The sequence below is a fragment of the Arachis ipaensis genome, chromosome B06 (assembly GCF_000816755.2).
Source record: "Arachis ipaensis cultivar K30076 chromosome B06, Araip1.1, whole genome shotgun sequence".
In the NCBI taxonomy this organism is placed as follows: domain Eukaryota; kingdom Viridiplantae; phylum Streptophyta; class Magnoliopsida; order Fabales; family Fabaceae; genus Arachis; species Arachis ipaensis.
In genome coordinates, this window is record NC_029790.2 from 115,948,622 (window position 1) to 115,964,533 (window position 15,912).

At 42.2% G+C, this 15,912-nt stretch overlaps 1 protein-coding gene across 1 annotated transcript; it reads left to right on the forward strand.

Annotated features, from left to right (window-relative positions):
- On the forward strand, positions 110–4,830 carry LOC107604882 (LRR receptor-like serine/threonine-protein kinase RPK2). Its single transcript, XM_016306590.2, has 2 exons — positions 110–3,703; positions 4,137–4,830. Exon 1 carries the CDS (start codon positions 455–457, stop codon positions 3,635–3,637), a length of 3,183 nt encoding a protein of 1,060 aa, XP_016162076.1. The 5' UTR covers positions 110–454; the 3' UTR covers positions 3,638–3,703; positions 4,137–4,830.

A 15,912-nucleotide genomic window follows, 5' to 3' on the forward strand; every position in this document is an offset into this window, starting at 1 on the left:
GTACCCGTGAGTTTTCACTTAAATATATATTAAAAAATGGCCAAAAAAATAAGTATATACTAAAAAGTAGAAAAGGGAAAGAATATACTAATTTAAGGACAGAAATCAAAAGAGAGACAAATCTTACCGTTTTCGCTCCAAGTGATCTACTATCTTTTCAACGTAATTTCGTTCTCTTGTCACACGCTATACTCGGCTCTACAAACACGCCCTTTTTTCTTCCTCTCTCTCTCTCTCTCACACTGTCTCGTACTTCTCACTCCCACTCGCCTCCGTCACATCTGCCGGAGCTCCATTTCCCGGCCAAACCCCCGCCGGCGAGATCCGTCCGGCACACCTCCCACACTTCCCCCAAAAAATGGTTTAACAAACAAAGCTTCCATCTCTGAAAAGAAAAAACAAAAAAACAAAAAGAGAAATCTTCTCTCTCTCATTCTCTCTCTCTCTCTCAAACATGTGTCGTTTTCTTGTTGTTGTTGTTGTTCTTCTTCTACAGTGTCTTCTCTTCAACACTTTCGCACTCACCGCTTCGGTTCCGAATAGTAACGACGCACTGTCCCTCCTCGCTTTCAAAAACTCCGTCTCCTCCGACCCCTCGAACCTTCTAGAACAATGGAACAACGCCACTTCCTCCACCTTCTGCAACTGGCGCGGCGTTACTTGCGGCGGTTCTGGCAGAGTCACTGCCCTCCGCGTGACCGGCCTCGGCGGCGGCCAATTGTCTCCCTCCCTCGGAGACTTGTACGGGCTTCGCGTCCTTTCCCTTCCCGGAAACATGTTTTGCGGCGAGATTTCGGCGATCCTTGGTAACCTCCGGCACCTCGAGGTTCTCGAGCTTCAACAGAACAACTTCTCAGGGAAGTTACCCTTTGAGATGAGTTACCTGCATTCTCTTCAACTCGTTAACCTCTCTGGTAATGCTCTCAGCGGTTCAATTCCGAGTTGTCTCGTTGGGAGCGTGAGAACCGTTGATTTGTCGAACAACCGGTTTTCTGGTAAGATCCCAGTAGATGGTTTAACCAACGGCTGTGATTCGCTGGACTACTTGAGGCTTTCGCACAACTTTTTGACCGGTGAGATTCCACGCCAGATTGGGAAATGTAGGAACTTGAGGTACCTTTTTCTCGATGGGAATATCTTGGAAGGTGGAATCCCAAATGAGATAGGTTACGCTTCTGAGCTTAGGGTTCTAGATGTTTCTAGAAACAGCCTCACCGGCAGGGTCCCCAAAGCGCTTGGCAGTTGCTTGAAGCTTTCGGTTATTTTGCTAACTGATTTGTCTGACGATGAGGAAGAAGAAAATGAGGGAAGCTTGGGTTATAATGATAGCTTTAGAGGAGAGTTCAATGCCTTTGTTGGGAATGTTCCTCACGAAGTTCTCTTGATTCCCAGGTTGCAGGTCTTTTGGGCGCCGAGGGCGAATCTCGCTGGACGTTTGCCTGGCCGAGGCTGGACGGATTCTTGCGCGCTGAGAGTGCTCAATTTGGGGCAGAATTATGTATCTGGCGTTGTGCCGGAGAGTTTGGGGATTTGTAGGAATTTGACCTTCTTGGACTTGAGTTCTAACAGTTTGGTTGGATATTTGCCTTCACAGCAGCTCAGGGTTCCTTGTATGGTGTACTTCAATGTCAGCAACAACAATATATCTGGCACACTTTCAGGGTTTGGGAACGGAAGCTGCGGTTCAACTGGCACCCCTACTGCAAAAGACCTTGAATTCCTTGAATGGGAAGGATACAATGGTACATACTTTAGTATTCCTGTTTGGAGATTTTTGAAGAATCCTCTACTTGGATCAGGTTTAGAAGACAATACTGTTATTAGCCATGATTTCAGCTGGAATAAGTTTGGTGGATTGTTACCTATGTTTTCTCTTGGAGATAATCTTTTTACTGCAAATCATAGAGTTTCTTACATGCTGTTTCTCAATAATAATGAGTTCAATGGGTCTTTATCAAACCAGCTTGTTTTGAACTGTAATGATCTTGAGGCATTGTCAGTTAACTTAAGTATGAACCATCTGTCAAATGAGGACTCGCCAGCATTACTGCTGGACTGTCTACGGTTGACAGTTTTCGAAGCAGCATACAACCAGATCAGTGGGTCAATTGGAAAGGATATAGGTCACTTGATGATGCTTCAGCGTCTTGATTTGAGTGGGAACAAACTATTTGGATCTTTGCCTGATGAATTAGGAAGCCTGAAAAACATGAAATTGATGCTTTTAGCAGGAAATAATCTCACCGGGGAAATTCCTTCCCAGCTTGGTCAATTGGCTTACCTTTCTGTTTTGAATCTTTCTCACAATGCTCTAGTGGGAACGATTCCAGCAAGTCTGTCAAATGCCACTAATCTTGAAATTCTGCTGCTAGATCACAATAAGCTTTTTGGGGAAATACCTTTATCCTTTTCAACACTTTCCAAACTTGTTCAGCTAGATGTTTCTTTCAATAATCTTTCAGGTCATATTCCTTACCTTCAGCATCCAAATGATTGTGGTTCCTATAAAGGGAATGAACACCTGCACTCTTGCCCTGATCCATACTCTGATTTGCCTGCTTCCCTTCCAGTCCCTCTTGAAGTCAAAAGTTTGCAGAGACACAGGAAATCAAGGACGTTGGTTATTGCCTTGGTGACTTCTGGTTCTCTAGTTATTTGCATACTTATGGGAATCGTATTGATGATCATTTTTGGGAGGAGTAAATTTGGTCGCCTCAGCAGTCTTAGAAGAAGACAGGTGGTGACTTTCCAGGATATTCCAACTGAATTGAGTTATGATGGTGTGGTCACCGCAACTGGAAATTTCAGCATTCGATATCTAATCGGCACAGGAGGTTTTGGGTCAACTTACAAGGCAGAACTGTCTCCTGGTTTTCTTGTTGCCATAAAGCGGTTGTCAATAGGTAGATTTCAAGGAATTCAGCAGTTTGAAACGGAAATAAGGACATTGGGTAGAATTCGGCACAAAAATCTTGTGACTCTTATTGGCTACTACGTAGGAGAGACAGAAATGTTCTTGATTTACAACTACCTCTCTGGCGGAAACCTTGAAGCCTTCATACATGACAGGTCAGGGAAAAAGGTGCAGTGGCCAGTTATTTACAAGATAGCGAAAGACATAGCAGAGGCCCTCGCTTACCTTCATTATTCTTGTGTTCCCCGCATAGTTCACCGCGATATCAAGCCTAGCAACATCTTACTCGATGAAGAACTTAATGCCTACCTGTCTGATTTCGGCTTGGCAAGATTGCTCGAGGTTTCTGAAACCCATGCCACCACTGATGTGGCAGGCACATTCGGTTATGTTGCTCCTGAATATGCCACCACTTGCAGGGTGTCTGACAAAGCAGATGTCTACAGCTTTGGTGTAGTGTTGTTAGAATTGTTGTCTGGAAGAAAGTCACTTGATCCATCATTTTCTGAATATGGGAATGGATTCAATATCGTACCATGGGCTGAGTTGTTGATAACCGAAGGTCGTTGTTCTGAGCTATTCTCATCTGCTTTGTGGGAAGCAGGTCCAAAGGATAAGTTGTTGTCACTTCTAAAGTTAGCACTAACATGCACAGTAGAAACACTTTCCATTCGGCCATCGATGAAGCAGGTTCTTGAGAAACTGAAACAACTGAAATGTTGAAAACTTTCAGCAATTGACGCCGAACAGCAAGAGATGCTGCTGTTTGTAACGATTGACAATACCAAGGTAAGTGTGATCTTATATAATGGTTTTATCTATCTGATCATTCTGATGGTATTTTTACCCTGACATACAACTAAAATAAAGTTCTCTATGGCCCATATGCACATGGATGGACTAAAGTGTTTGAATTAGTTTTTATTAATAGAATTAACATTGGTATCTAATGTCATGGATAATACCTATTCTTTCATTTTAGTTTTATGGTATTAATTTTGTCCCTTATAGTTTTTGCATTAATCCTGTTTGATCAGAATCACCCAGACTATATTGACACCATACCCTGTATAAATCTCAATGCTCAATAAGGATCTAATTGATAAATGTATAGAATATCAGTATTTTCACCTTCGGCGGGTCCATCATACTTTGGTTTATGTGATCATAGTGAATATTTTAATGTGCTAATCATGTTTCCCAATTTTATCATGTTGAACAGATGACTTGCAAAAGGGTTACTATGTTCAATAGCTGCAAAGATGACCAGTTTCTTTCTCGTTACCCGGGATTCATGATCATCATGGGAACAAACAAATGAGCGGTTACTACAAAGCCTGTGTTCCCACACCATTCAATGGTGGTAAGGATGTGAATCGATCTGGTGTATGCACAATTTTATGCTAGCAGTTTTCACACCAACTGAAGTGTTCATCTTTTCGCTTCCTCTGAGGCCATGTGAGTTGCATGATGGAATCTACCTCTTAATGAGTTTGAGACTCTTTCTATCGAAGGGGTAGTTACGTAACCGCGTGGGAGCTATGATGATCCAAGATTCTTTTATTGATTGGTGACAAAGCATACTTGTCATCTTTCTTAAAAGGGTTTGAACTTTGAAATTCTTGCTCAGTGAGTGTTAGTGGAATAGATAGATAAATATGCCAAAAAGTACAAGTCACATTTTCAAAATTTGTAGATGTAAATGTAAGTCGATCATTAATGTATTGATGTAGGTAAGACCTATGAGAAATCTTGGTGCTAACTCGGCAGAATAGGATGCCAGGATGGTTCTCGATCTTTGTTTTTAGTACTTTTTTCGTTCCAAATGTAAATAGAAAATAGACAGAACGCAATGCTTAACAGTGGGTAGGACAGCACATCAATCGCCTAATTCAATTATTAATTTTTTTTCCCCAGAACTTTTTTCGTTAGAATCATTTTGAACGGATTAGTAAATCATACATTTTAACGGAAAAATTGATACACATTTTTTTAGCCGTCAAAAAGTTTAGATACTAAATTTCAGCTATATTAGACTAATATTCTAGGGAGCTGTAATCTATTTTCATATATTGGGTCTAATTGTTGGATGTCAAATACTGATCATCTTTATATGACTGTTTTAGTTGTCCTAAGAACAAGGATTCTCCCATTTGGAGGAGTCTTTGCAAGGCTTGAGAAGTGTTGAAGGATGAATTTGTTAGGTGTATTGAGAATTTGAACCAGAATTTTTTGTTTTGTAGCTGGAGGAGAGAAGAACGGTTATCTAATGAGATGGATTATGTTCACATTTCTGATTCGAATCTCTGGATATAGGATATTTGGTCGGTTGGTAGGTGGCATTTGGATACTCTTTATTCTTTTTTATCTCAAAATGTGAAAGGTAATATTCTCTCTTACAATCCAGATGGCAAGTAGGTCCGGAAGTGGGTTGGTATTGGTTTGGGTCTGCTGCCAAAGTCTATGACTCATACAATGGTTACTTGTAGTTGTGTAAGCAGCTGTTTGGTTGGGAGGAGCGAGAGAATTGACTTTGCCTTTGGCGCCAGCTTGTTCCAAAAAAGCACACGTTTTTTGCTTGGCTGTGTCTTAAGCAGGCTCTTCCTGCTGCAAGTTTTCGCTTCAGAAGAGGGATGTCGTCATCGAATAGGTGCCCAAGATGTCTTTCTAGTCAGGAATCGGTTTTACATTATATTCGGAATTGTCCAAAAGCTCAGCTTGTATGGTATAGGTTGGATATTTCTTGTCATTCTTTGGATTTGAAGAACCGGTTCTTGTATCATAGCAGAGAGCATCCATTTAAGTTCTTTTCGGGACTTTGGTGGATATGGCGAGTAAGGAATAATGACATCTTTAATTCTCATGAAACATGGCTTCCGGAAAAAGTGATTTGTCTTGCATTAACTTCAGAAAAGGAGTTCAGGAATATTTTTGAACTACAACGTATGTCCCTTCTTCCCTCTACTCTAAATGATTTTTAGAATCTCCCATCCATTGATACTTTCAAGATTAATTGTGATGCTAGTTATCCTGATTCGGGTGATAGTGTTGGTTTTGTTTGTGTTATTAGAGATTGTAATGGGAGTTGGCAAAGGGGGTGTTTGGAAATGATTGAGAGTAATAGTATTCTTCAAAGAGAATTGTTTGCTATTTGGAGATGATATCTCTTAGCTTAGAATGTGGGTCAACGAGATGTTATTTGTGAGACGGATTGTGTGGAAGTATTTAATTTTGTTACTAATCACTAAGATGGTTTTGGATTTATTGATCCATTGATGCTCAAAATAAGAGATATCATGCATTGGAATTGGCGTGTTGACTTTTGTTTGATTATGGGAGATACAAATACGATGGCAGACACTATGACAAAGATGACGATGAAATTACAACTTTCTCATGTGGAGCTTCTTTCATCTTATGAGGAGTTTAAGAATAATCTTAAATGAGATTGTCCCTCTATTTAAACAGTTACTTTATTTTGTTTATTTTATTTTTCTTTGTTTAGTTTATTTAAATTACCCAAAAAAAATCTCTTCTTGCTAAAAGTTAGCATTGTATGGCACTATAGTGATTAGCGGTCAGTAAACTCTTTGAATAATGAATACCGAGAAGATTCAAGAATCAAATTATTTAAGTTCTGTCACAAAAAAAAAAAAAAATGAATTATATGATAAAGATATTTTGAATAACAATAAAATAATATAAAATAACTATAAAAGAAATTTATATTCTCTTTATACCACTTTCAGTATAGTAGAGTGTCAAAAAAATTGCTAATTTAAGTTCTGAACTGCTACAATGTTATTTAACTAGAATCAGTAGTAACAAAGTGACAAAATTTTTTATGACTATTGAATTAGGAGTCATAATAATTTAAAGTGACAAAAGGAATCTGCTTAGGAATATTTTTGGGTGCAAGAGAGAATATTCGGTCAAACAGTTTTCAATATATATGCTAACCAAAAATGTTATTTGTGCACATTAATCTTATATTTTACACCCATTCATTTCTTTTTTTTTTCTATTTTAATTGTTTTTCTTCTCAATTTATTTTATTTTCCTTTGTTATTCATTATTTTCTATTATCCCTATCCCCAGTCCTATTTTTTTATTATGAAAAATGTTATTTGCATATTTTTGTAATATGACCTTTTTTTAAAGAAAATCTTACAATTAAAGTTTTCTCCAATGTGTATAATAAAATTTGTTTTACTCTCTAAAAAAGGTTGAACAATATATATGTATATATATAAAGAATGATGCAATATTCGTCTTGTTTTCATTACTAAACGTTTTTGCAGCAAAGTTTTTAAGCTACAACGTTTTTATTTTTTGAGAAGTTCTTATTGAAATTAGTTACCATATGTTTCTGGTGAGTGTAACCGTATAAGCTTTAAGTGCATCAAATAAGTGTTCACATAACATTATCCTCCCTTAGCGAATCGTAAGTCGAGTAAATTATTATTTTTACTTATGAATATTTAATATATTGATAAATTTATCAAAAAACATAATGTTATACTTAATCTAAATTTTTATGTGAACCATGAACTGATTTTGTTAAATCCAAACTCTAAACAGAAAACCTTAAAATATTGTTACGGCCCAACCCAACTAGTCTACTAGTCGATCCGGTCCATGAGTAACCCGACCCGCACGGGCATAACTTGTCCGGACGGCGATTCGGACACCTGTACTCCTGCTGCCAACCGCATGACAGCTGAGAAAGGAAGCTTCTTAGAAGGAGACCTCTCCTGTGGGGCCCGCCCTACTGATAGGGTATATATAGGGAGGTCATACTCCTCTCCCAAAGTACGTCACTACCACTCTTACTCTCATAGCTACCTGCATACTTTCTGACTTGGACGTCGGAGTGTCCTTGCAGGTGGCTCTTCCCATACTTCACAAAGAGCTCGGAAGATCGTCGGCTCACTCGTCTCGTACACAGGCTCAGACCTAGGCTGGTCCCCACTTCCTCACCTGGAGCACCCCTCAACCCGTCCGGAACCCCGAGTTACCGAACATTGGTGCCGTCTGTGGGGATTTGGCCAAGATGGACTTTCTGTTGGGTCCTGTAGAGGCGGACGACAGAGGCGAACCACGCGGGGAGGAAATGGTCCCCAGAAGCGGCAGGGTAGCCTCAGTGGCTTCCTCTCGCAAACGCACGAGATCCTCCCTGCGGTAACCCGAGCTCCCTTCGCACTCCCACGAGAGGCGACCCTTTGGAGGAACAGGTAGTGATAGCGCCATAATAATACAGGAGCTGCGCCACAGAGTGCAAAACCTGGAGCGGGAGGTGGCTAATAGAGAGCACCACCGACCAACCCCAAGGCAAGAGCGTTCCCGATCTCCTCAAAGAAGAGGGAGAAGTCCTCGAAGGAGCCGCTCCAGACGTACTCCGAGCCCCCGATCGGAGTCAGAGAGCCAGGGAGAAAGCAGGGAAGTGCCAATGAGACGGCGAGATCCTGTAATTTACACCCGACCTCCGACAAGAAATACCGTGGAGGAAAATCGAGAATACAGCAGAGAAAGATCAAGGAGAAGGCGACCACCCGTGATCATGGGGGCAACCTCTTTTCACCATTCGATCCTCGAGGTCCGGCTACCGAAGCACTTCGATAAGCCAATGGACATGAGGTACGACGGGACCCAAGACCCCCAGGAACATCTAACGGCCTTTGAGGTCAGGATGAACCTGGAAGGGGTGGGTGATGAAGTAAGGTGTCGCGCCTTTCCCGTAACCTTAGCGGGACCGGCAATTCGCTGGTTCAATGCTCTCCCCCAAGGCTCTGTAACCACCTTTGCCGACATTAGTCGCACCTTCCTGGCTTAGTTCACCACACGTATCGCTAAAGCGAAGCACCCGATTAACCTGCTTAGGGTAACACAAAGGACTGGCAAACCAACCAGAAAGTACCTGGATAGGTTCAATGACGAGTGCTTAGAGATCGACGGCCTAGCCGACTCGGTGGCCAGCTTGTGCTTGACGAATGGATTACTGAATGAGGATTTTCAGGAAACACCTTACCATCAAGCCCGTGTGGACAATGCAAGAAATTCAAAATGTGGCCAAGGAGTATATCAATGATGAAGAAGTCAGCCAGGTCGTGGCAGCCAACAAGCGGCAGCCCGCCTACACACATGCTCGTCAGCCTGGTAGCAGGGAAAGGTCCAAGGAGCACTCCAAGGACGGAGGTCCAGCTAAAACCTTCAAGCCGTTCCCCCAGGTAGGGAAGTTTACCAATTACACCCCCTGACAGCCCCAATTGTTGAAGTCTATCAGCAGATTGCCGACAAGGGCATCTTGTCGAAGCCCCGACAGTTGAAGGACAGAACAGGAGGGAACAAAAACCTCTATTGTGACTACCATAAAGGGTACGACCACAAGCCCAGGAGTGTTTTGACCTGAAAGATGCTCTAGAGCAGGCAATCCGGGAGGGCAAGCTGGCAGAATTCTCTCACCTCATAAGGGAACCTAGGAGACGGGATCGTGACTGAATTGGCGACAACAAGGGCCGCGCTGTGAGATAGCGACAAGAGCCCGAGGAGGACGGTGAGTGTGGCCTCACCATCTTGAACGTCGTGATCGTTAGGGACGTTGCCCCCAGATCCAGATCGGCAAGTAGAAAAGACGCCAAAGTCTTGGTTGTTTCGTCACCTAGCTCCGTGCCTCCCTCCAGGAGGGTACCGTCGATATCGTTCGGTTCCGAGGACCAATGGTTTGACGACGTGCCGGACAACCCTCCCATGGTGATCATAGCTAGAGTTGGAACTGGCCTAGTAAAGCGAATTCTAGTGGACACGGGAGCAGACTCAAACATCATGTTTCGCAATGTGTTTGATGCTTTGGGCCTTCGAGACACCGACTTGAAAACCCACCAACACGGCGTGGTCGGCTTAGGTGATAACTTCATCAAGCCTGATGGGGTAGTTTTCCTCCCGGTCTCTATAGGCGGAGGTCGGGGGAAGAGGTCGCTAATGGGGGAATTCGTTGTCTTAAGGGACTCCACGGCATACAACCTCATCTTAGGGAGGAAAACTATAAATGAATTTGGAGCAGTAATTTCTACAAAGCTACTAATGATGAAGTTTGTCGCTGATGATGGGTCAGTGGGATCCATCAGAGGAGATTTGGAAACAGCGGTCACATGCGACAACGCCAGCCTCTCCCTGAGGAAAAAGTCCAAAGAAGCAGCCGGGGTCTTTGTCGCCTATCTAGATGCCAGGATCGACGACAAACCCAGGCCTTAGCCGGAAGGGGACCTCGAAAAGTTCAGGGTCGGTGATTTGGAGGAAAAGTTCACATTCGTGAACAGAAACCTTCCCCATAACTTGAAGGAACCTTTGGTGGAAATGATTTGAGCTAACAGCGACCTATTCGCTTGGACACCGGCCAACATACAGGGGATAGACCCCCAGTTCATGTCACACCACCTAGCTGTGAGAGCAAAAGCCAAGCTGGTGACTCAAAGAAGAAGGAAAATGTCCCAGAAAAGGGCGGAGGAGGTGGCCAGGCAGACGGCCAGCCTACAAGAAGCAGGCTTCATCCGAGAACTCGACTACTCGACTTGGCTATCGAATGTAGTTCTAGTTAAAAAACCCAGCGGGAAGTGGAGAATGTGCGTGGATTACTCTGACCTTAACAAGGCGTGCCCCAAGGATTATTTTCCCCTCCCCAATATTGATGCTCTTGTAGACGCGGCGGCAGGATACCGGTATCTGTGTTTTATGGACGCATATTCTAGCTACAACCAGATACCGATGCATCGACATGACGAAGAGAAGACGACGTTCATAACGCCAGGGGGAATGTACTGCTACAAAGTGATGTCGTTTGGACTGAAGAACACAGGAGCTACGTACCAAAGGTTGATGAACAAGATATTCAACGATCTTATCGGCAAGACGGTGGAAGTGTACGTAGACGACGTTCTAGCGAAAACCACCAAGGCTAAGGAGCTCATCGGTGACCTAGAGAACATGTTCGCTTCTCTTCGGAGACACGACATGAGGCTTAATCCGCTCAAGTGCGACTTTGCCATGGAAGCTGGGAAATTCTTGGGGTTTATGATAACCCAAAGAGGAGTAGAGGCCAACCCGGAGAAATGTGAAGCAATCCTACAATCCTGGAAATTCTGACCGGAGTCGTGTATGAGCAATTGGTCAAGTTTGAATTCTCAGTGTCCAACAATCAAGCAGAGTACGAGGCCCTTCTGGGCGGCCTAGTCTTGGCAAGGGAGGTCGGAGTCACCAGGGTAGAGGTATGTAGCGACTCTCAGGTCATTACATCACAGATTAATGGGACGTACCAAGCCAGAGACTCATTATTGTAGAAATATTTGGAGAAGGTCAAAGAGCTAAGCAAGGAGTTTGACGAGATCACGGTACAACATGTTCCGAGAGAGAGGAACACCCGGGCTGATCTCTTGTCAAAGCTGGCAAGCACGAAGTAAGGAACAGGGAACCGATCTCTTATTCAAGGATTAGTGAAAGAACCAACCGTGACTCTACATGTAACACGGGCAACCAAATCCCCCTTCTAGGTGGACCCAATCATGGATTTCTTGGAAAAAGGCAAACTCCCCGATGACGACAAGACGGAAAAGGTGCTAAGAAGAGAAGCGGCCAAGTATACAATAATACAAGGCCAGTTGTTTAAGAAAGGGCTTAGCCAGCCCCTATTGAAGTGCCTGCGTCCCGACCAAACAGACTATGTGCTTAGGGAAGTCCACGAGGGATGTTGTGGCCACCACATTGGGGGGAAGGCCTTAGCCCGAAAGCTCGTCAAGGCCAGCTATTACTGGCCCTCAATGATGGCAGATTCTAAGGAATTCGTGAAAAGGTGCAGAAGATGCCAGGAGAACGCCAACTTCCACAGAGTGCCAGCGGCCGAACTAAGCCTACTAATGGCCTCTCAACCATTCTCGCAATGGGGAATCGATCTGTTAGGACTTTTTCCGATTGGGCCAAGGCAGGTCAAGTACCTAATAGTCGCCATCGACTATTATACCAAGTGGATAGAGGCCAAACCATTGGCCAGTGTATCCTCGGCTAATTGTCAGAAGTTTATGTGGAGGCAGGTGGTAGCCATGTTTGGAGTACCAGAGGTCATTATTTCGGATAACGGGACACAGTTTGCCGATAAGAAAAATTCGGAGAGTTTCTCGCCAGCTTGGGCATAAGGCAAAAATTCTCATCAGTTGAACATCCCCAAACCAACGGCCAAGTCGAGGCTGCAAATAAGATCATCATGCAGGGCCTCAAAAGATGACTTGACCAGAAAAAGGGAGCATGGGCAGATGAGTTAGCCTCAGTCCTCTGGTCTTATCGCACAACTCAGCAGTCGTCTACTGGGGAGACCCCCTTCCGGCTCACCTATGGGGTAGATGCAATAATACCCGTGGAGATTGGTGAACCGATCCCACGACTACTTCTGGGAGGAGTCAAAGAGGCTATAGAAAAGGACTTGGTGGACGAAGCTAGGGAGATGACCCACTTATCGGAGACGGCGTTGAAATAAAAAGTGGCCCTGCGTTACAACGCCAAAGTACTCAAAAGAGAATTTGAGCAGAACGACTTGGTCCTACGACGCAACGATATTGGACTCCCAACACCAGGGGAAGGAAAGCTGGCGGCAAATTGGGAAGGTCCATACAGGGTGAAGGAGGTGCTCGGCAGCGGCGCCTACAAACTGGAACGGCTGGATGGCAGGGAAGTCCCGAGAACTTGAAATGCGAGTAACCTAAGGAGGTTCTATCCCTAGCAGCCGAGGCACACTAGGCGAGCAAGCATCCTACCGGTTCAACCAGTTGAGTAAGACCTGTATTGCTTGATGTGGGAGTATTTTCCCTTTGTTACTTATTTGCCATTACCTTATATTCATATTACTTGCCACTAGTAGTTTATTTCCAATTAGTTTTACTTGAAACTCATCATCTCCATTTTTCGCATTCAAAGATTATTCGACCAAATTACTTTGCCAAAGTAATCGACGCCAGGACAAGACGGTACCCCGGGATTGATCACTGATGCGTAAGCATCTTTCCTATCTTTTCCTAGTGAATTTGCGTTCAATTTGTTGAGTTTAATCAAGAATTAATTATCTTTTAGCCACTATGGATGCTACTTTGAGTCGTGTGCAATTCTATTTATTTTAGGTAGCATTTGGTTGGATTTGATGGAACTTCCGCAGAAAAAGAGAAGAAGGCTATATAGGGCAGGAATAGCTTAGAGGATGGAGAGGAAGCTTGCACAAATGGAAGGAGCACAAGAATTAAAGGGGATGACCAGCGAGGGCGACGCGTGCGCGTGATTTGGAGATTTGCACAGCGACGCGTGCACGTACCTGACGCATACGCGTGACACGCAAAGACGACCATTGACGCGTACGCGTGACATGCGCCACGTGCAGAAAATGCAGAAAACGCTGATTATATTAATTAATTCTGATATAAACTTTATTTGTATATTAGGAAAAGATATTATTTTAGTTTTAGAGAATAGATTTTTTAAATTTAAATTAGGATTAGATATAATAGAGAAAAAAAACTTCTCTTCTTGGGGGGTATTCCATTCCACTTTTCATTCCACCTCAGCCCAATTTACAGTTTACCAGAATCCTAGTTTTCACTCTTTTCCATGAGCAACTAAACCTCCACTGTTAAGGTTAGGAACTCTGTCTATTGTACGGATTGATACTATTATTTTTCTATTTTAATTCATGTATTGATTTCTATTCGAGAATTATTTTCGTCCTTTATCTTATGAATTTGGGTGGAACAGAAGTATGACCCATGTTCTAATTGAGTTCTTATATAATTTGGAAAAACTCTTTACTTGAACAACAGCTTGAAAATAATTTCTCCTAAAATTTAATCATTTGGACTTAACGGGATACATGACATATAATCCTCTTATATTTGGGTAATTAGGATTTTTGTGGCATAATAACTAGAATTAAACTTCACCCCCTAATTGGAATTAATTGACCAAGGAATTGGCGATTGATGAAAGTTAGAGGAGACTAGAATGGTCTAAGGAATTAGGGTCTAGTCACATATAGTTTGCCATGAATTAAATCTTGCATGATTAAAAAAAATTAATAAGAAAAGTCAATCTGGAAAATAGATAACTCTGAAACTGCCTTCTCCATATATTATTCCCAACTTATTTATCTGCCTGTCTTCTGATATTTTGAATCTACTGTTTAATGCTATTGAACTCTCAAAACCATTTTCTTCTTGCCTAACTAAGTAAATTAATCAACCATCGTTGCTTAGTCCATCAATCCTCGTGGGATCGACCCTCACTCACCTGAGGTATTACTTGGTACGACCCGGTGCACTTGCCGGTTAGTTTGTGGGTTATAAATTCCGCACCAAGTTTTTGGTGCCGTTGCGGGGGATTGATAGTGATTAACAACTATTAGTTGTTTGATTGCTTAGATTAGGCATTTTAGTTTTAATTTTATTTAAATTTTGCTTTAGTATTTTTGAAAAAAAAATTAAATAAATAAATAAATAGCACTAATATTTTCTTTAATTTCTGAAATTAAGTTTGGTGTTCCCTAGTTATTTTTATTTCAATTTTTCATGTTTATTTTTCTTGTTAATTTCAACTTTTTCTGTCTTAATTTTGCCTACAAGTTTTGAAATTTATTTCTTTATTCTATTTAGTATTTTTATTTTAATTGTTTACACAAGTTATCTCACTGGAAATTCTCTACACTCTGACGTAGAAAGTTTCATCCTTTCTTGTCTTCTATCTGTTTATGCACAGAAACAGAGACAAGGAACCTCTTTTAGACTTTGATCCTGAACCTAAAAAGAATTTCAGGCGGTGTTTACAACAAGTAAGACTTTGCAAGGCTGCTGAATCCACTATGGATCCTAATAATGTTGTTAATGCCAATGTGAAAAATCCGAATGATAATGAGCAACAAATGAGAGTGCTTGGCTCTTACTCTGCTTCTACTGCAGATCTATATGGAAAAAGCATCGTGGTGCCTCCTATAGCTGCAAACAACTTTGAGTTGAAGCCACAATTGGTCACCCTAGTGCAACAAAACTGCCAGTATCATGGTCTTCTCCACGAAGACCCAAATCAATTTATTTCTAATTTTCTGCAGATTTGTGATACTGTGAAGACAAATGAAGTGAACCTAGAGGTGTACAAACTCATGCTCTTCCCGTTTGCTCTGAGGAATGGAACAAAGCTATGACTAGATTCCCAACCCAAAGAGAGTTTGGATACTTGGGACAAGGTTGTTACTGAGTTTCTTACTAAATTTTTCCCACCAAAGAAGCTGACTAAGCTTAGGGTGGAGGTTCAGACCTTCAGGCAAAAGGATGGTGAAACTCTGTATGAAGCTTGGGAGAGATACAAGCTACTGACTAGGCAATGCCCTCCGGACATGTTCTCCAAATGGACCCAACTAGATATCTTTTATGAAGGCTTGGGTGAAATATCCAAGATGTGCTTAGATAATTCTGCAGATGGTTCATTGCACAAGAAGAAGACACCGGAGGAGACTATTGAGTTGATTGAATTGGTTGCTAGCAACCAATATTTATATTTATCTAACAGAAATCCTGTGAACTCTGAGGCTCCTTAGAAGAAGGGTGTTATAGAAGTAGAAGCTCTTAATGCTATTCTTGCTCAGAACAAGCTTATGTCTCAGCAAATAAATCTACTTACTCAGCAAATGGGTGGAATGCAAGTCTCAGTTATCAACACCCAAAATCTACCTCAAGAGGTCTCTTATGACATGACAGGTAATTTTGTGCAAAATAATAATTATGATTATGCTCAATCTTCTTCTGAACAGGTCAATTACATGGGGAATGGTCTTAGAAATCCCAACAATGACCCATACTCTAAGACTTACAATCAGGGATGGAGAAATCACCCAAATTTTGGATGGAGAAACCAACCTCAGAGACCTCAGAATTTCAACAATAATTCTCAGGGCGGCTTCCAACAGAACAATCACAATTACC